Here is a 21,325-nt window from a genome sequence, read left to right as displayed (position 1 = left end):
TTATGCATTGTCCTATGTTGTAAATTATTTTTAAGAGTATTATAAAATCTATTTATAATTATGACATGTTTTATTACATATGTGTTATATTTTTGTGCGATTACGTTATAACACTCATATTATTATAGAAGTCAGATCTAAACACGTGTCTGGCTGGACCTTACCCACAGATAGCTTCGGGAAAGGCCCTGTATGATTATCATACTGTACATGCAGCTGGCTGTAGATATAAAGAACTGAACAGATGCATCATGGGGCTTGAAGTCCATCTGTTGGCCGATGCTGGCGTAGCCTTCTGATGGTGAAATACGCAACGCCTACGAGCCCCATGATGCCTCAGCGCTAAACGTACTGAACACCTGATTGTCAATAGAGTAGCAATGTCCGGCGGTCGCAGGGAAGAAATGGTCTCAAAGATGGAGAACGAAGAGAAAACTTCCTCTGTATCGAGCAGGTAAAATATTGGCTGCTATTCGGGAAACCACCGGAACCTCGAAACGATTTTTGGGCGACTTTTCTAAAATAAATTCACTGGCCGTTGGGTTAAGCATCTTAACGGAAACACGACTTGTCACGCTGTGTGGTTACCTTATATATAAAAGTAACATATCCCTGTAAATTGCAGCGAGGAAGTTACAGTGTAATTGTTGGTTTATTACATATGTCATACAAACTCGACCCACTTTCAGTCCGTCGTTTTGTCCACTCTCTCACTTGGTTATAACAGTTGTCATATTTTACACGAGGTAACGTTACCCTCCTAACACATAACTTCATTATCTTCTCAAACCAGGAAAAACTAACCTTATGTTACCTCAAATATTTTAATGTACAGTGTAACAGGTTTAGCTAGCTATAGACAGAAATTAAAAGCCCGAATAAGGCATTAAGAGAGACAGCTTTCATTTTGCAGAGGAGAGAAGCATGGCGTGTTTTCCTGGCACTGCAGCATGAGGGCTCATTTCTGACAAACAGTGCCCTCCTCTCAGGGGAAGTAACGTTACTACGGAAAATAATGACATTTGCTTAAGGTGAATAATAATGTAGCTGAATATATACAGTAAAACTTCCACATTGACCCAGTGAGTCAGCTCTCTGTATCCACCTTTAGCAAAACCAAGCTTCAACTTGATACCCTACTGAGCCACAAGAGGGTGTTACTGCATCGGTCGAAACACTGAGGGCGTGTTCCTGTTTGATGGACTCATCAAACCGGTATAACAAGCATTAAAGTTATACTCACATGGACACATTTAACATTGCAACGCCTGCCAAATAAAACCCCTAAACAACTCAGAAAGAGATGTCCAGCGAATTCAGTGAGGAGCTGTAAGTAAACACACAAGCCTGGAAGTATATATTTGATGATGTGAAACTGGTGTAAAATAATGTAATCTAACACAAAAGCACCACAAGCTATAGCCTCAAAAACTTCCAAGCGAATCAACACCTCCCTGACACATAACAGTCACAATAGAAAACGAACAGTTTAAGCTTTGTAAAGGTTTTTATTTAACTAAAATGTTATTGTATTTAATTGCAATATACCCTACTGGACAAGTGCTTCAGTTATTTTGTCCACCCTCACATAACTCTGTCCTTGTATCTGAAATAGATTATTTGGCATGTTGATCTTGTTAAAATATTTTGTACCTTTGTGTCACTACCATTTTATATTTGACGACATTCTTGAATGATTACATTATGTTCAAATGAGTTGTAAGAGACATCTTACAATTCCACTTGTGTGTGCTGCTGTGCTATAGAACATTTATCTCACTGTACTTAGAATATTAGTAAGTTTTGCTTCAGCTCGGGCCTATAACCTTCTGTGTGTCTCTCTATAGAGAGATAGCTGAATGTTTGGCATAGCAACCAGTTCAGGCTTCTTGTTTCGATGTGGCTTTCTTACATTGCAGCTGTCCTCTGACTGCAGTTTAAAGCAACAGCGACAGTCCCAAAAGTACAGTGAACATTAGAGAAAACCACTGAATTCTCTTGTGTCTGTCCCCTGTGGTTTTAACGAGGAAGTAAACACAAAAGAGGCCTTGTCAAGTCCGGCCCCACTTTAAATGTTGATTTAAAATATATCTAGAAGCTGTTGGCCTGCTCAGTTCTTGGCTTTGTTTTTGCTGCACTAGAAAACAATTAATCCGTCTCCTCTGATCTCTGAGAATAATGATTTGTTTGTCTGGCCCGGGAGGAGTGTGTGCATGTGTTGTATGCGTGCATTGCCACGGGCTGTTCCTCAGACTGTCAGCTGACAGAGCAGTAGAGGTAGTGTTGGGTTTCGTCATGCTGTTTATTCCCCAGTTTTCACTGTGAGTGAAGTAGGGGAGGGGACATCGCTCTGTGTGTGTGTGTGTGTGTGTGTGTGTGTTGGCTGACATCTCTAGACTCTGGTGTAAGGCACATGGAGACATGGCGAGTCCCTGCAGGGGAAATAAACACATTGCCTCCGCTCTGCCTTTGCCCTCTGCCGTATTCTCTCTTTCTCCCTCTCTTCACCTCCCCAGCAAAGCCTGAAGCGTCTCTGTTGTGAATTCGGTCAACTGCGTCAACATCAGAGGAGAATAGTAGGTGGTTGTTTGTCTGTTCCTACTCTTCTTTTGTTTAGTTTTTTTCCAGTTTGTTTCTTGGTGTCTCTGTCGCTCCCTTCTGGTCCCTCTTTCACCTCCAGCCACATATTGTGACACTGACTGTCAAAGACAGATGACCCAAGCTTGGCGTGTGTGTGCGTATGTGTGTGTGGAAAGGTCTGGCTCCAACCTGATACTATTAATATCACCTAATGAACATAATCTGGAGGGTAGGTTATCCTCTTACATTTGTTGGCTGGACGACTGAGGGGAGGAGTGAAGTGCGAATGAAAGAGGAGGGAAAAGCTGTGCTGTAGTTTCACACTGAGTCCGCTCTCTCTACCAAGCTGCAGTGCCTTCTCTCTCCCTCTATTGCTCCACTGAATTGAAGAAACAGAAAGCTAAACAAATGTTTCAAGTTTCGTTTCTCAACTAACCTGATTCCCCTCTATATAGCCCAACCTCTATTTCTCTCTCTCTGGATGTGTTGTACCAGAAGGCAGTGCTGTGTGTGTATATATATATACTGAGTATACCCAGTACTACTGTAGGTTTAAAAAACACAATTTGTGGAGTACACATAGTCCCATATATTTGTCTCCGGTTATGAACTCTCTACCGGCTTACTCAGGAGCTAGAATATCCGGCTGCTGGACTCTAAGATCTGACGGCAGGTAAGTGCATTATATTTTTTTATATACTCCTACTTTTCGTTTTGCTTTTTTTTGCTGTTTCATTCTAGTATCCTCATGTGTAATAAATAATTAAGTGTTTTGCTCCTCCACCCTGTGAGAGGAGTAGCAAGAGTTTCTCTCTCTCTTCTAAATGTGGATAAACAGGAGTGACAACTCCAGTCTCTAGCTCTTTGGTAAGCTGGCAAAGATCTATATGTATATAATGTGTGTATCAGTGTAAAAAATATTCTTCTTATTATAGAAGTTGTAGTCATGCACCGTAGATTGAAGATTGGTTTTGTCAAATAAATGCCATTGTGCATTTGTGTTGTCTTTAATTAATCTTTCTAAAGAGTCTTGATAACATTTTACTGCTACTGTTATCATTGACCACTGCTGACCGTTGGGACTCAGATGGTCCATAAGAGTCTTCTAACAATCTGGTCTCAGTTGCATTCATAGATGAGTGTATGTAATTAATATTTAGTTGTATTATGACAGTAACCATGGAACAAGGTTATGATTCAGCACAGATGAAGCAACTAGGCTAATCTTTTATGGCAACCCGGTTTGGTTTTAACTTTTATACAGTCTATGGTTTTAACTGATAACCCAGCTGGAGTGTGCTATGCCTCGTGCATTGTCTATGTGTTCTCTCGGTCTTAGCCCATTCCCTGGCTCCATCCAAGCTCAGGTGACCGTGTTGTCATAAGAAATATCTTTGCTTTCTCTTGTTTGCATCACCTCTGACCTCTTGACGCTCCACCTGGGGAGGTTTATGGGCTATATAAAGATGTGGAAGCCCAGAGTTTACTGGATAACAGAGAAATAGACAGGTGAACACCTAGGACTGCTCTCTCACACAGCCTACTATACTTATGGCACCTGGCTTTTTACAGTCCTTACTTGGTGGATGTCTCGGATAATGCAGTAAGTGTTGCTAGCATCCGTTACCTTAGAGAAGCCTCTGTTTGTAAAACAAGTAATGCAGCATTTGCTTTGGTGATGGTTCTTGGTGATACTTCTTGTGCTCTGTATTATCTATGACATCAGTGATTTATGATAAAAGATATTGCTTTCTTGATGATGTCCAAGTAGTTTCTTCTTTAGGCTATAATATTTTGTATAGATAAGGCACCACAGATACCTTGTCAGCTCATTCTTCTTCACTTTCCTCTTGCAATGTCACAGTCAAGTTAAACTCTTCTATGTGTGGATTAATTCGTAACTATACCGTCACAGATGTTGAAACACCATTACAAAATTATGTAGATGTAGTTTTTTGGTGTTGAAATAGAAGACATTTGCCCGCAGGTATTACATAAAATACTCTTAGTGGAGCTTTGATCATCATTGTTGTTATTATGTTGTGCAGAAAATGTGACTGACCATCATGTAGTTTGAATAGTCTATACAAATTCGCTCTGTACCTGGCTCCCACAAGCCTGTTTTGAATGAGCTTTAGGACCTTTGCTAATGAGGTTATTTGTATCTGTGACAACAAGGGCTCTGCAATATAGCCAATAATGTTATCACAATAAAATATGTCATATCATTTAATATTGATAATCATAAATGAAAATTATGAAGTATTTCTTTCAAGTGCTCACGTGAAAGTTGAAGAACCCAGATGGTTAATTGTGGGTTTTAAAGTGTTCTTAATTTACAGAACATGACAAACACTTGCCAAACAGTGGATCACTTAACATTATTTAAGGTAGAACATTCAAAACATTTATGATAAAATCTTTTTTCAACAAATTTGCAGGAATAAAATTATGTAAAAAAAATTTTCAGTCACTTTTCCTCCACAAAATAAATAGCTTAGCTAGTTATATAGCTGTTGTTATATTGTTATTGAAGAAACATATATTTCAATGATTATTGCTATTGTTTTATTGCCCTGTCCTGGGGGCAACACATTGCAATGGTCTTAGTCATTGGTAACACTCTATGGTTACGCCCTCAGCATATTGCATACTACACATGATTCAGTTGCGCAACTGATCATAGGCCTGTAGTCATGTAGTTGAGTCAATATTTTTCTACCTGGTTAACGTATAGGATATATTGAACTTTGTTACCTGCAACAGACACTGTACAAGGTTGGACAAAGCTCACCTGTTGCATATGTAAAAACTAAGCATTAACGCATGACAGGTAATACAACACTAGCTCGATCTTATTTATTGTCAGTTAACTGGGCCACTATTCTTTCAAGTCCATCTGCATTTACATCCCATTGTGACACACCAAACTAACGTCTGTCTGTTTGGCAAATACACATAACACACAGGAGTGAGAATGACTTATGGAAGCTTGGTGTGTGTGTGTGCAAGGAGCTTTTCTTTAATTAAAGATCCTGTAGATTAAATTGTTGTCTTGTTGACATGACTGTCTTGTTCTTGCCATGCCTTATTGCCTGTTTATCGCCAACTTTCACCACTGTTCAAATGCAGCTCTTGATACAAGAACGCTAATGAGCAGTGGTTGTACTGTGGTTCTGTGCTGTCTTTTAGTGTGTAGTTTATTAAGTTTAGTGAAACCCCTGTCATGTTGTGACCAAAAACCTTTTTATTATATTCCACCTGATAAAATGTTGTTTGTTAAAAGCTTGTGCCTTGGCCCAAAAAAAGAACAACAGAAGAACTCGCTCTTTTTAAAGGTGTACAGAGTTGTATGCAAGACAAGTAATATGTCCAGTTTTATAAAATATCCACCAACAAAAGGCAAACACAAAAAGCTCCTTTACCTCAGACTGTGATGGTCTACTCTGTTGTGTGTTTGCTGCTTTACAGTGGAGGTGGTGAGGGATCATTGGACCGGCTTCTCCCCTCTGTAAGCACGGGCCTTTCTCCCCGGAAAAGGACCACCAGCCAGTGTAAGTCCGAGCCTCCACTCCTACGCACCTCCAAACGAACCATCTACACCGCTGGCCGCCCACCCTGGTACAACGAACATGGAACACAGTCCAAAGAGGCCTTCGTCATTGGTAGGACACCTAAAGAGATGCACACCACACTGATGGTTTCTTTCCCCTTTGATACCCATACATTTGCAATGTCATACATCAGAATACATATAAACATATACAGCCAATACAACTTTTTAAGAGTGAGTTCATAAAACCCCAGACTAGATCAAGAACTGAGTGTAATGTTGAAATCTAAATAATTTAATACTTTAGTAGTACACTTTTGACCTTATAGGTCTTTTGGGCACAGGGATATATATGTGTTGGAAACACACAACTTATTCCCTCTAGATAATAAGTGTCTTTTGCAGAAAAAAGCATTCACTGTATTTACTGCTAATGGGTATTGACAGGCTCATTGAGTGTCATAATTGACATTTAACTGAGTTAGAGGTGGCTCTGCTTTGCTACCGAGAAGTATTGTGCATAGGAGTGTGAATAGTAATTTCTGAAAATACTTTCCCCTGTTAATTGGAATCTTTACCTTGAAAGCCCAGGTCTCTGTTTCTGCCTGCCTCTCACTGGTGGAAGAAGTACTGAAATCAAGAAATTTGTTGAAATTAACTTTACATCCTGACAGCAATCAATAAATCAAGTGCTCTGGGGGAAAATTCTGGTATGCGGTTGTCTCAAACCTGTAGTAAGCCCAACCTACCGACCTGCCTACCTTCAGGCACTCTTCTCTGTGCACTTATTGCACATAAAAATGTTTTTATAAGGGATGCCTGAAGGGAGGGAGTGATTAGATACTTTCAGAATCTAGCTGTCTCTTGCTAGTTTCTCCAATGTTGCCTACCTTAGCTTTAAGTAAAAGTAGAAATACCATAGTCTAAAAATACTCAGTTTCAAGTAAAAGTCCTGAACTGAAAATGTTACAATATGTACTAAAAGTATCAAAAGTCAAAGTACTTATTACGCAGAATGGCACCTTTTAAAAGTGTTATTATCACCAGTTATTATTATATTGTAGTTCATCATTGACATATTATGTTTGGGGTTTTTTTGAGAAAGTTAACTATAAGAGTCAAATAAATGTATTGGAGTAAAAAAGTACAATATGTGATTCTAGAATGTAGTGGATTTGAAGTATAAAGTAGCATTAAATGGAAATACTGATAGTGATAGTACATTGATGTCAAAACTTACACCTTACCTTACCTTACATTCCACCCTTGTTGCCTCTCTACATGCAAACACAGGTGCATCTAAAGAAATTTATATATCATGGAAAAGTTCATTTTTCTCTGTAATTTAATTCAAAAGTGAAACTTTCATATATTCTTGATTTTTTACTCGTAAAGTGAAATATTTCAAGACTTTTTTAAAATCTAGATTACGGCTTATAGCTCATGGAAATCAAAACTCCAGTATCTCAAAATATATTAGAATTTTAGAATAAAGACCTAACGAGTTCTAATCAAAACACCTGCAAAGGTATCCTGAGCCTTTAATCTCTCAGTCTGGTTCTGGTGCTCACTATGAACTTTTCCACGATATTCAAATTTTTTGAGATGCACCTGTAATAACCTAAAGCAATTTCAACAAGCTCTTGCCCTGTGAAGCACTAGTACATTCCCATCAAGCAAAGGTAAATTAAAGCTGCAAGCAGTGTTGGACGGGGCCTCACATGTGAAACACGTTGGGGCGTGCCGCCGCTGCGGCCCAGGGTGCATGCAGCTGTGCCGAAGCGGCTGCCAATTGTCACACGCTTTGGATGCTGCTCGAAGAAATTGAACATAATTTCCTGTTCCATTTAATCCAACATGGCCGACTTCCTGCTGGGTTTAGGGAATTAGCGAAAGGCTTTTTTGTACATTTGGGCACAATACCTGTGCCACAGAAACTTCGTATATGTAGACGAAACGTGCAGTGGGGGCTGCTTTTTTGAAGGTCACTTACTGCTTCAAGTAGGTGCTATGACTATAACTGAATAATGCATATGGATGTGTTCTAGGACATCATACATGTACACAGAAACTTTGTACATTTATGTGCAAGTTTGCCCGGGGGCTGCTCTGTAGGGGTCGCCCATGTGCGAGACTTATAAAATAGGAATTGTCCGCCCCGACTGATGTGTGTGCAAAGTTTTGTGAGTTTATGAGCATGTTTAGGCCATAAAAAACACAATTAATTTGTACAAAAAAAAAAATGATTCCTTCATTTCCAATAGGGTCCTCACATGTTTCATGCTTGGGGCCCTAATTGTGCTTTTTACAATTAAACATGTATGCAAACTAGGGTTGGGCGATGGCTGACAGACATCGCGACGTTGAGCCTGCATCGTGATTGTAAAAGCCCCCCCCCCCAGCAAAACAAATCTCAAATTCTCACATTATACCACCCTGTGAAAGCAGGTTTTAATGACCACGAACATTCTTATTATTGTTTTTAAGTATGCTTTTCCCCACACTATGAAACACCTTCACCCTGGCTTGCCCCGCCTCTCTCTCCCCCCTTCTGCTACATTTTCTCCTTCAACAGTATGTTTTATAAAGCCACATAAAAGACTGAGAACTCGTCTTATTTCCGTATATTTCCACCTGCAATCAGTTATCACGGCTGCAGGTGAGCCGCACGTCGGCTTATTAATGTCGTAGCCTACCAAACAACTGAAACCAACATCTGTGTTCACTGTTGCTTTACCTGGTCCGTGCCTAAAATATCCACCGCGACTTGTAACGTAAGTTAATAGTCTACCAATTTTTTTTTACGAGTGAAGTCTGCGCGAGAACACATGCACATAAGACTGCTGCCCCCTGCGTGTGCACCCAATGACATTGTCCATCCCGATGTTTCATTGTAGACATCTTCCGATGGAAATTTTGTAGAAAAATCCCAAACCTAATGCAAACATTACTTATTAAAGTCTTTATGTCAATATTCTGTCACAGGTTTGTGTGGCGGTAGCGCTTCAGGAAAGACAACCGTAGCCAGGAAAATCATTGAGGCTCTGGATGTTCCGTGGGTTGTACTACTCTCCATGGACTCTTTTTACAAGGTGGGCATGTGTTTGCTGTATGTGTGTTTTATGTTGATGGCGTGTGACCATTTGCATGCAGCCACGCAGCTGTATATAAACGTTATAATGTGAGGTTAAGATATTGGATGCGTTTGTGCATGTTTTTAGATTTGTCTAAATGCCTTTAGATTCTAGCAATTACAATCTTGGCAGCATAAATCACTTATTCCTTTTATTATTACTTCATCTCTGTCTCGTAACTGCTAACCCCCCAGAGGCCTGAAGGCAGGGTCGGAAAAGATTGAGGCTGAGTGCAGAAGACAGAGTGAAAGAGAGAAAATAGGATTGCCCTTGGATCCCAGAGGGAAAATGAGGATAAGAGGAGTGCCTGGAGAGAAAGGAGACACAAAGGAGAAAATATTAGAAGGCAGAGAATACAAAAGAGAAGCACAGTGGTGAGCGAATTGGGGAGAGAAAAAGTGTGGTGGAAAGCAATCATGCAAGAGCCATCATTTTGCCCCTATATACCTCCCCACCCACTCTCTGGTTATGTAAGTCTGTCACATTCTGACAGCAGCGTTTTACACTGTGCAGAGTAGGACGGATTTACGATTGGCCAGTTGTGCTGTGGCCCTCACCAAACTTGCAGTACCAGAGGTCGGCATTTGAAACATTTCATCTAGAATTTATGGCTTTAAATTCATACATCCTGTTCTTGTGTTGGGATCTCCTCATTTTTGCTCACAGCCCCCAAAAGCCTGTTACACCAGTTTATCATATTAAGTGTGTATTCAGTTCACTTGAGAAGTGGGTGTTGCTGTTCTGAAACTGCCAAATACCAGATCTGGGGTACCCCTCAGGGCATACACGCACACACACACGCCACCTGGTACAGACGTCACAGCGGCACATGATGTTCTCCTAAATTTAGGTCCCCTAACTTCAACTGCTCTTGAACAGTGATCTCCAAATGTCCAAATGTTTTTGCAAAAACTTAGCTAAATTATGTGCCAAACAATTATTGGAGCATGTGCACTTGTTTTATTACAATGTTTTTTTTATGTAAAATGGATTTATCAGTCCGTTTTTTTATTCTTGATATGCAAATATTTATGCATGTGTAATCAAAAAGCCAGAAACTTAATAACACAGAAAGTATTTTGCTCAGCATGTCGTTTTTGTTGTGCTTGGTTAAAGCGTCATTGTTGTGGCAAGTTTGCTGTAAAGTAATTCCAACATTGTTGATCCTCAGGTCCTGTCCCCAGAACAGCAGACTCTGGCTGCCAGTAACGACTATAACTTTGACCACCCTGATGCATTTGACTTTGATTTGCTGACACACACCCTGCATAAACTCAAACAGGGCAAGAGTGTAAAAATCCCAGTATATGACTTTACAACTCATGGGAGACAGAAGGAGTGGGTAAGGATGAACGCACAAACCCAAACACATGGTAATGCATTTGTAAGTTAATGAGTAACATGTCAGCATATAATCTCAGTTTCTTGATTACCTAAGAAGGGTTTATTCTCCCTTGCTAGATGTTTAGAGTCACCTTGCAAATCTGCTACTCCAGATGTTCACTGACAAACGATTATTGAGATTTCTGTCACAGTATACTTTAATGTCCATTAACTACATTCTCTCATCAGTGGAACCTGTCAAATGCTGATTGATCATGATGAGTGTTGCATATATTTAGGTGTCTACTATCTGTATGTTCATGTACTGTATATGTACATTGTACTGTAATTCTACACGCATGCGTGTCCTCCACAGAAAACCGTGTATGGAGCCAGTGTTATCATCTTCGAGGGAATCATGTCCTTCGCAGATAAAAAGCTCTTGCAGGTATGGGTTATTGTCCTCTAACATGTACAGCTAGTCAGTGGAAGGTGCTGGTGTCAAGTTTATTTTTATCTTTGCATGTGGTAAAACATGGTTTTTCTGTGTATATGTGGGAGGAAACTTTTTTTAGTTTTATTCACTTTCACCAACAAGTGTTGTATGCAAAACAAATCTTTTGCCAAATATGATGTTTGAAGTGATTTAGAAACTGTAAAATGTCACTTATTTAATGGATTTATCCTTTAGCCAGTACTTCCAAATTGATTGGCAGGTGTTTTAAAGGCTGTATTCTCTGGTTTTACTGAAACTGGATTAGATTTGATGGAGAAATATTGTCCGGTTTTCCCTCTTATGTCCTCTGGCTGCTCTGCCTCCATATTTGCCAATTTACGAAGAGTATATGTTACTGGTTACTTTAGCACCTAACTACTGCTATCAGGAGCTGCTGCTAAGTTAGCTACTCAGTTAGCCATGCAGCTAGCCATCCTATTGCTGATTCTGCCCGAACTAGAAGCTTGGTGCTCCAGGTGTTGGTGTTTACACCTCTAACATTAGTACAGAAGCTTTGGACCACTTGTTCAGAGCAAGCTGATAACAAGAGCTACTGTTAGCAACAGCTAGTAGTTAGCAACCTGTAGCCTTAGCAACAAATAAAGCTATCTGTCTATCAGGAAACATAAATCACAGAGTTGAGGCAGAGCAGTCAGAGGACATCAGAGGGAACCAAAAAATATTCACCTTTCATAACCGTAAAAGTGCTTTCTGTGAGACACACTGCACTGCACAACCCACAACTGATATGAGCTTGTACGACTGCTTCTCTGGAACATGGGCTGGTCTATGTAAGTTTGGGAGCATGAACATCCCAGAGTTTTTTTCCATTCTACGGCAACTTTAATACACAAGCTAATACAACAAAGTTAATGTTTTCAAGAGCTGTTGAAGGTTGATTCATATCACAGGTAATAACATATTGTGCTTGAATGAATGTGAATAAAGCTGCAGTTTGTCTAAATAAAAACATATTGGCCCTTTAATCTTGCTTTCAGGACAGAAGTATGTTAAACATATAGCTAATGTTATAAAGTGCTGGGTAAAAAAGGTTAAGTGTCACCACACCAGCGGCTCCGCTGTGTTCATTTATTTCAAAAGATTTTAACTTTTTACATTTTTCCTGTGCATTTCACACTTGTTGTCACGGAAAAAAGAAAATTTAAATTTCAAGCACAGTAAAATGCAGCTTTAAAATAAATGTCTTGACATAATGGATATATCATAACACAATTGTAAGTAAAATAATGCTGAACTGACCTAAAACACCATGAAGAAGCTAAATATTTTACATGTTGTCTTTGTGTGAATGTGTGTTATAAAGCTTTGTCTCCAGCTAACATTTTCTTCACGTTCTCCTGTCAGTTGCTGGACATGAAGATTTTTGTGGACACAGACTCGGACATCCGGCTGGTGCGTCGGCTGAGGAGAGATATTACAGAGAGGGGAAGAGACATAGAGGGTGTCATCAAACAGTACAACAAGTTTGTGAAGCCAGCGTTTGAGCAGTACATTGAACCCACCATGCGCCTTGCTGATATTGTGGTGCCACGTGGTGCGTGCATACTCCATACACACATATTTACATCTATACATGTTCAATATTACTTAACAGCTAGTATTATACTAGTAATAAAAAAGGTAATAAACTCAATGAACAGTGCAACAGTTCAGTAACTATCCAAATATCCTGTGTTGGAATTTAGTCATATTTTCATGCATTTACTGCTGTTTTACTGCAGTACACTAAATAAGTCACTGTATGTTTTCAAACTCCCATGATTCCAAATTAACATCATGCTTTTCTGTTTGTCGTCCAATCAGGTGGTGGCAACATGGTGGCCATTGATTTGATCGTGCAGCATGTTCACAGTCAGCTGGAAGAGGTAAGATAGGTCACACGTACAGACCTGCATACACACACACTCATATCTAGAAAATGTGCCATGCCAATTTAACAATACATGTTGAGTATTATGGCCCTTTATTCTTCATTCTTGATGTTATTAGTTTTTGTATTTGGTTTCTGACTCAGTATGTCTTACTTTAGCTGAAAGGATATTTAGTCTAATGTAGGGATGTTGCTCTCAGAAAGTTGCAACCTACTCAATTGCAATTTTTTTGTCAGGGATTACAAGCTCCCTCTAGTGGATAGAAAATGCACTGCACTTAGGACTGGAAGAATGTGCATGAGTACTCCGGGCAAGTACAAAGTAAACTTTAATGGAAAAAATAGATATAAATAGATTATTTTATTAAGTAGTAGTTCTTCAATTCTATGACACTCCCTTTTTTAAAGATGTCCAATAAGTCCAGCTGTTATGAATGTGAGTATAGCCCTTTAAATATGCATTCAAGAGTTAGGTCAGTGGTTCTTAAACTTTTTCTGTCACGGCCTTCAGAAGCTGATAAAATTTTGCTTATTTATTTGAAAGGGAACTTTTTAACTGTTTTAACAGTGTTAATCCCTAGTTGATATTCATCCATAGCAACATTTTCTAGGTTTAAGTTTTGAAAATATCACACATTTATTATTATGGAACAATTAAATCTTGATACACAAATATGTGCCGTTAATTGCACAGCCCTTTTATAAATCCATGGTTAATTCTGCTTTCTCTTTAATAATAAGCCTTTCGGTACTGAACCAGAATGCGCTGTTTTGACTTTGTGCCATAATGCAGTTTGCTGCTCCCCACTATACACACACATTAACACACACGCTGCTGATGGACTTCTCTCTCACTCTCTCCCACCACCTCCACCCCAAATCCCTCCGTGGCTCACAGCGCGAGCTCAGCGTCAGGTAGAGTGGCCTTTATCCTGTCTATCATTCTCTTCACCATCTGTCCAGTTCCCCAAACTGCTCCCACTTCTTATTGGGAAAGAGGGAGGAAAAGAAGCCAGCAAAGCCAACCTCTACCTTCCACTGATCTGCTGGCTGCCATGGCACATCACCAGGCGGCACTGTTGTATCTGTAGAGCAAATAGGCCCAATTAGTGAACAGTCAAAAGAGCATGAGACTGTGCCAAAATATTGTAAAGATGAAGTCCACACCAGCATGGAATAAATATAAAAACTGCATGATAGCCACTGTCAACATTTGAAAGTAAAACGAAGATCAAACGTTTTGATGTGGTGTGGTGCAGCCAGCATTAATGTAAAGACGTTGGTTTTCCTTCTCACTACCTTTTAGAGAAATGACAACTCACACTCTTCCTGCCTTCTGTGTCTAAAAATATGCCAATGAGTCAAGTCACTGACCCCTCCTTTCAGCGGTAACAAAAAAAAGAGAGAGAGTGACTATAACAGAAAGCGCAAGAGAGGAAGCTCTTGCTACAGCTATTGTTGACTATCACATACCTCAGCCACAGAGAAAGTTTCCAATACCCTACTACAAAGCGTTGAGTTTTTCCATTGAATGTCGGCCACAGTATCTGAGACAGAGAGAGAGAGGAAGTGAGCTTGATGTCTGTCTTTAGACACAGGATGTGCTGGGGCCTGTGAGCTGAAATACCAACCTCTACTGTTCTACCCGTTGAAAGAGTGACAGCCGCACGATAGCTTGTGCACCTCCCACGCGTACACACTATGGATGCACGCATATAGATATCAAAATCTGATCCAAAACATGATTCTTCTCTCTTGGCATCTGTACAGATGTTTTAAAGCATGGCCTGTTACTTCATGTCTTCTCTGAGTCATGATACATGTACTAATTGATAAACAGGAAATATTAATTGACTTTTAATGGCAGTTTACCGCAGCAGTAAGCGTATTTCAGAGACATTTGACATTTTCAAGTCTCAGCTGTCACACTTTTCACTGTGTGATCATCCCTTCATCCACCTGATGTTGTGTCTCTTCTAATTTTTTCCTCCTCTTATCTGTTGTGTTTCGTCTTTCTGTGTCCCCTCTGTTGTGATTGTTGTTGTGTTTCGTCGAAAAAAACTCTCCCCATAGAGGAAACTTCGCTGGGATATGTGAGCACATTTGCTATGATTTCTCTTTTCTTTGCATCTGGCTAATGTGTATCTCAGTGACATCGTGGATAGTCTGTAGTGTCTACATGACTGCATCACTGAGTATTTGTAACAGTGTGTCTCTTCCTCTATAGAGCCCAGGGTAGACCTAGGCTAACAAGATATTCAAACCTAATGTTGATGTGTGGAGTCCCAGGGAATTATTACAAGTAGTGGAGACCTATCATGGAAAATAACCCACCAAGCATTTCTTTATATAACACGGTGAAATTTTCTTTTATTTCTATCCATTCTATCCATATCTTTTTCATTATTATATTATTATTATTTTATAATTCTTGACATTTCCACAAAACCGTCTAGCTTTTTTTCCATCATCATGGTCTCTGTGCTGTTGTAATTTTCCATTGAAGTACTCAACACTGGCGCTGTGTGCTTTGCAATTTTGTGTGTCTGCTTTTTCCCCAAGCAATCATATTACAATGGTTACACACTACCATTTTCAACTTTGCTCTAACTGAAAACGTTATTTGTCTTGATTTTTTGCATGTACTTACACACTTGTGTGTGTCTGTGTGTGTGTGTGTGTGTGTGTGTGTGTTTGTTTTCTGAAAGTGCACACAGTAGGTATTGTACACAAGTGCAGAGAAGTGTTAATTGCACTTATATTCATGTGTGTTGTATTCCTGTGTCTGTCCATCTTGTCTCTTTCTGCTCCTCTCACCCTGCACTGCTGGCGCTCTACTATTTGTTGCCGTGGTTACAGGGCAGCCCTGGCTTCTGCACACCAGGCCCAACCCCTCCCCCAGACCCTCAGCGTTCTGGAGAGCACACCCCAAGTCAGGGGCATGCACACCATCATCAGGTATAAGCTGAGAAACCTGATTTGTTACATTAACAACAGCAGCCACCACCACTATAAATAATGTATCTTTCTTTTCTAATGACCACATTTAGGAACAAAGAAACCAGCAGGGATGAGTTCATCTTCTATTCAAAGAGGTTGATGCGTCTGTTGATTGAGCGAGCGCTCTCCTTCCTCCCCTCACAGGTGCGAAATACTAACATACACTGTTAATTAATTTATAGCACTGATGGTTCTGTAACCCTTTGTAATAAGTAGGACATTGACTCGTAGATGGAGACGTGTAGGTGAGATACCTGCTGGATAGACAGAAGCTGACAAGACACAGCAACAGAGTGAGATGCAGTACATTATGTGGTCTTAAAATGGGGAAATGGCATAAAAGAGTATTCTATTCAGTTCAGTTATCTTATTTTAAGTTATCTCATTGCACTTAGAGCAGAGGTCTAGACTGTACTCTTTATAATATTATTTACAGAGACCCAACAGTTCTCACCATGAGCAAGCATTTGGGGACAGTGGCACCAGGAAAACTGCGGGCGGCCATCTGCCTCAACTGGGTGGGATGAGAGAGAGAATGGGAGAGGGGAGCGAGAGGAGTAGGAAAGAGAACATACAGTAGCACAATGCAAGTTCAACCTAGAGAGTAAGTGCTTGCATTTGCTAAAGAGATAATCAGATAGACATAAACATAGTGGCCTGCAGCATGAGCATGGAAACTTGTCAAGTCACCACAATGGAAAGTTTCCATAACTAAACCATAACATACAGGTTTGCATTACACATGTGACCGAGAGTTTGAAATTCACTGTAGCTGATCACAAACTATTTTTCTGACTTCTGTAGCACAGTATAGCGCTGTGATCAGCATTGTACTCACACTGTTATGCTTTTTAATATTATCTCAGGCCCACATAGTCCAGACCCCCCAGGGAGAGGATTATGAAGGCCGGGCTTTCCACGGGAAGAGGGTGAGTGAACTCCATTTACTTCCTGCCGTCTTGTCTACTCTGTTTTTTTCAATTTTATTTTAAAGACCATTCAGAAGAGTTTTGTCTCTACCTAAACTGATGCAATTAACCTCTGTTAATTTTTTTTCTTTAGATCACAGGCGTGTCCATCCTGCGAGCCGGGGAGACCATGGAGCCGGCTCTGAGGGCCGTCTGCAAAGACGTCCGCATCGGCAAGATCCTCATCCAGACCAACCAGGACACAGGAGAACCAGAGGTACAGGTTTAAATTGTGGCTATGGGGTTATACTGTATATGTTATGTGTAACACATTTAGCCACGGGTGGCGCGGTGGTGCAGAGGTTAGCACTATTGCCTCACAGTAAGAAGGTTGTGGGTTTCTGCGTGGAGTTTGCATGTTCTCCCATGCGTCTGCATGGGTTCTCTCCAGGTGCTCCGGCTTCCTCCCACCATCCAAAGACATGCAGACTAGGTTGATTGGTGACCCTAAATTGTCCTTAGGTGTGAGTGGTTGTTTGTCTATGTGTGGCTCTGCGATGGATTGGCAACCTGTCCAGGGTGTACCCTACCTTTTGCCCAATGGCAGCTGGGATTGGCTCCAGCCCCCTGTACGCAGGATAAGCGGTTGACGATGGATGGATGGACATTTAGCCACATTTGTCCTACAAACACCTTTATTGTTCTAAATATAGCAACTTTTAAACAACCTTGCCAATTCACATATTAACACATTCTTTAAATATCTTTAGCATGTTCTTCTTGTTGCATAATACTTTCTGCTCATCTACATGCCCTTTCCAGGAAACTATCAGATTTGGGGATTTCTGCATTATGCCAGCGATGATATAGCTACAGGATGATACTGGTTATGTATATTACATGTTGGTATTCACCCGCACCCTATGTATAAACATTTTCAGCTTCATTACCTGCGGCTACCAAAAGACATGAGTGAAGATCATGTGATTCTAATGGACTGCACTGTGTCCACTGGAGCTGCTGCCATGATGGCTGTTCGAGTCCTACTGGTGAGTGCGCCTGATGGTTCACAAGTCCATTGAATTGCATTCCTCATGTAGCCTATTTTCATGGCCATGTTTTCATTTTCAGGACCATGATGTTCAGGAGGACAAGATCCTGCTGGTGTCTTTGCTAATGGCAGAAATGGGGGTCCACTCAGTGGCCTATGCATTCCCTCAGGTCAAAATCATCACCACAGCTGTTGACAAGAAGGTCAATGATCTCTTCCACATCATACCTGGCATAGGTGAGTAATGATGATGATGATGATGATGATGAGAGACACACAGATATGTGAAATTTTTTTATTATAAGATATGCCGTTTATTGCATTATATAGACTTTTTTACCCACATGCCATGCTCGATCAACACATGATGCCAACTGTGATTTTCCAGTTTTAACTGATGTTAACTTATGTTTTTTGTTCTTGTAGGAAACTTCGGAGATCGATACTTTGGAACTGACGCACCCCCTGACTGGAGCGACGAAGAGATGGATGAGCCCAGTTACTGATTAAATTATTGGCTGTGTGCTAACTCATTAGGTGATTCGTAGGACAATATGAGGACATATTTGTTGCCTCTGTTGGGCTGTAACCTGTGTCCTTCAAGGGCCAAACAAGGTGCCCTGAGAAAATAAACAGGATAAAAAATGTACAGTCACCTTGCTGAAAATGTAAAGTATAGTATTTTATTTAATGTAAATGCTGTTGTGGAAAGTTATGTTATGAGGTCTAAAATATTTTTATATGTACAGTATGTTATTAAGTCCAAATATTTTATTTTAGTGTTTAAATTGACTATCACCGTATCGAAATTTGGAGGCACGTTGTTTTGGAAAGATTTATCTAGCCTTAAGCCGTGAACTGTGGACGACACAACTGAATGTGAATTTGCACGTGCGGCAAAAGAAGAAAAAAAGTCAAGCTTTATTTTCCACATACCTTCCTCACAACTTTCACAAAAGTTAAATCAGAACATGAACTCATGTTGCTCAACTTCCATCGCCATGAGCACTTTCTGAAGGACCATTCAATCGGAAAATGTGTAGGTGTATCTGTCTTTTTTTATAGCTCTGGTTCACCCCTTTCCTTCTCTGTGGATGCTGACCTAACCAGTTGAAACGGGTGTTGAAAATCGTTTTTCATTATTATACAAGTATGCACTTGTGGTGTATATTTATGCAGCATGTCCTTCATTTACATATTTTTACTATGGATAGATCTGACCAGTCAGCAGGCAAGTCATACATCTTTTTGCTACTCTGAAAATGGGTCATCTGCATTTAACAAACACAGATTAAGTGTTTGTTTTTTCAGTCTCACACGTCCTGATTTATGCCTCCTGTTTTGTATGCAGTAGATGGGATTGTTTGTTTAAAAAAGGGCTGTTGCATTGAGGATGCGTATGAACTCAGAACATCTACATGTCAAAAGGTGTAGTGTTTCACAAACTCCTGTCAGTGCCTGAGCTTTTTACTTTGTAACAGTATTGAAATGAATGAGACCCGTCTGCTAAAGTTGGTGCCTATTTGATATTGCCTTGTTCTTTGTTGAAAAATGTTGACAGTTACGCCATACACTGGGTCGCACTCCACAATACATTCTCCCACATGGTTATTTGAACTGATACAACGAGACATCACAAGGAGAGGACTGTTTTGATTTTGATTTCAGTATGTAGTGGCTTCTCTCGTGAGGTACATAAATATGATGTTCTCTTCAACAAGTTCACAATTAATTATTATTATTATTATACAGATCTCAATGGATTAGTTGTAAAAAAAAATCAAATAAAAGATATCTGTTTTGACACACATTTATTGGACATTTGGAAAGAAACGGACATGTACAACATTAAGTGGGGGGAAAAGAAATAAAACATATTGAAAATGTCATTCTGTGCAACCTGTAGCCACATTAGCTACAAGTACTGTTACTACTGCTGGCTCACCATTACTTTTTCATTTAGTCGCCTGCTACAGTACAGTATGTACTTACTGCTGAATACAACTGTTAGTGAGTAATTCTGTACTGGAAATCCATCAATTGTGTTTACCACTTCTGCTGCATGTTTTCTTTTTATATATTTAATAAAGTGCAATAGAGCTTTTAAATTGCTCACAGTGCATTTTTTTTTATTTATGTCAAATGTGAATTGTGTCCTTTAGAGTTAAGCGAGCTCTGTCCCACTTAATCAGAGAGCATATCTTAGTCACAGCTCATATGGAAATACTCTTTAGTTAGGGTTAGTAAAACACACCTCCTAGCACTGAAAGTAAACTTCTCACCCTCTTTGAATCACCCGCATATGTTTGCCTTTATCAACCATTTCAAGACAGACAGAAATCACCTACACTTTGAAAATGAACAGGAAGGATATTGTGGTTGTCCTCTTATGGAAAGGAACCTTGACATCTTCCATCACTTTCCATAATAATTATCACTCTGACAGCTGTCAAGACGCCGGCCACGGTAAAGTATGATTGACACTCATTTGACGAGGCTGATGGACAATTTCAAACCGGCAGCCTGTTAGGCCGATATTGACCCCCAAGAGGCGTCTTTTACTGGTGGGGGGGTATGAAGAGGACAGGCAAAAGACGTGCACGAGCTAAGAATATCAGGAAACTCAGCAGCAGTATTTTTCTTCTCGTGCTGCTCTAGTTTGTCTAGTGTTAAACATGTGGCTGTCACAGATTTGAAAGCTATTTATTTCTCGGCAACATTTATAATGGCTATCTATTGATTCGAATGTTATATAATGAGTTAATTAAATTTGCTGATTGGCTTAAATTTACAATACATTCAAAAGTTTGCCTGCTATTCACAATCATCATACCATTTTGTATTATTCCTTCTACTCTCTCTGTCTCTCACACACACAAATGAGTTACATCTTCCATTGCATGATTGCAAGGTTGCATTTGCCTAAATAGACTTATTTCAGTTTAATGTTTGTTTTTTTTTTATGACAAAATGCATGAAAACCTCACATTGGTCCTTTGAATGGAGATGTCAGTGGAAAGTTTACCACCAGCAATGACAAACAGGAAGGTGGTGTGTCTGTGTGTGAGTTGCATCCCCATTGGTAGCACAGAGCATGATGAGGTCACGGCTTAGTAAAGACAGCAGGAGTGGCCTTTTTTAACTCAGCGACCTGTGTTTCTTTTTCATCCTCACTAGCTTCTGCTCCAGGTTGCTCTGCTCTCTTCCTGTGTGCCTTCTTCTGGGTCTTGACTTCACGTGATAAAGACTGTTTCCCTGCCTGACCTTCGACTGGGCCTGAGGAGACAGAGGGTCTACCATGTGGGTAAGAAGTACGCAGAGGAGACTTTTGAAAGCTTTTAGAGAGGAGCCTTCACAAACTTGCCACAGTCCTCCATTGTTGCAATGAT

At 40.1% G+C, this 21,325-nt stretch overlaps 1 protein-coding gene across 4 annotated transcripts; it reads left to right on the top strand.

Annotated features, from left to right (window-relative positions):
* Positions 1-346: 346 nt before the first annotated feature.
* Positions 347-20,047, top strand: uckl1b (uridine-cytidine kinase 1-like 1b). Of its 4 annotated transcripts, none has more exons than XM_038722407.1 (15): positions 347-454; positions 6,052-6,245; positions 9,119-9,225; positions 10,439-10,609; positions 10,967-11,038; positions 12,452-12,641; positions 12,911-12,972; positions 15,051-15,070; positions 15,837-15,935; positions 16,028-16,121; positions 16,844-16,906; positions 17,040-17,162; positions 17,827-17,934; positions 18,017-18,173; positions 18,363-20,047. In XM_038722407.1, the coding sequence occupies exons 1-15, from the start codon at positions 381-383 to the stop codon at positions 18,440-18,442; spliced, it is 1,614 nt and encodes a 537-aa protein (XP_038578335.1). In that variant the 5' UTR covers positions 347-380; the 3' UTR covers positions 18,443-20,047. The 4 variants fall into 4 exon arrangements, with proteins under 4 accessions (XP_038578335.1, XP_038578336.1, XP_038578337.1 ...); XM_038722408.1 differs by lacking the exon at positions 15,051-15,070 and adding an exon at positions 13,876-13,892 and having other exon boundaries at positions 18,363-18,503; XM_038722409.1 differs by lacking the exon at positions 347-454 and adding an exon at positions 2,613-3,253 and having other exon boundaries at positions 18,363-18,503.
* The last annotated feature ends 1,278 nt before the right edge of the window (positions 20,048-21,325 follow it).

This window comes from Micropterus salmoides, unplaced genomic scaffold (genome assembly GCF_014851395.1).
Source record: "Micropterus salmoides isolate LMB-PRFRI ecotype aquatic unplaced genomic scaffold, ASM1485139v1 Ms_hic_scaffold_16, whole genome shotgun sequence".
Taxonomy (NCBI): domain Eukaryota; kingdom Metazoa; phylum Chordata; class Actinopteri; order Centrarchiformes; family Centrarchidae; genus Micropterus; species Micropterus salmoides.
This window is presented reverse-complemented; position numbering and strand designations above follow the sequence as displayed.

Coding starts and splice junctions, on each gene's coding strand:
- uckl1b (XM_038722407.1), top strand. CDS start 381: ATGTCCGGCGGTCGCAGGGAAGAAATGGTCTCAAAGATGGAGAACGAA. Junction 6,246..9,118: donor CAAAGAGGCCTTCGTCATTG/GTAGGACACCTA, acceptor ATTCTGTCACAG/GTTTGTGTGGCGGTAGCGCT. Junction 10,610..10,966: donor ATGGGAGACAGAAGGAGTGG/GTAAGGATGAAC, acceptor TGTCCTCCACAG/AAAACCGTGTATGGAGCCAG.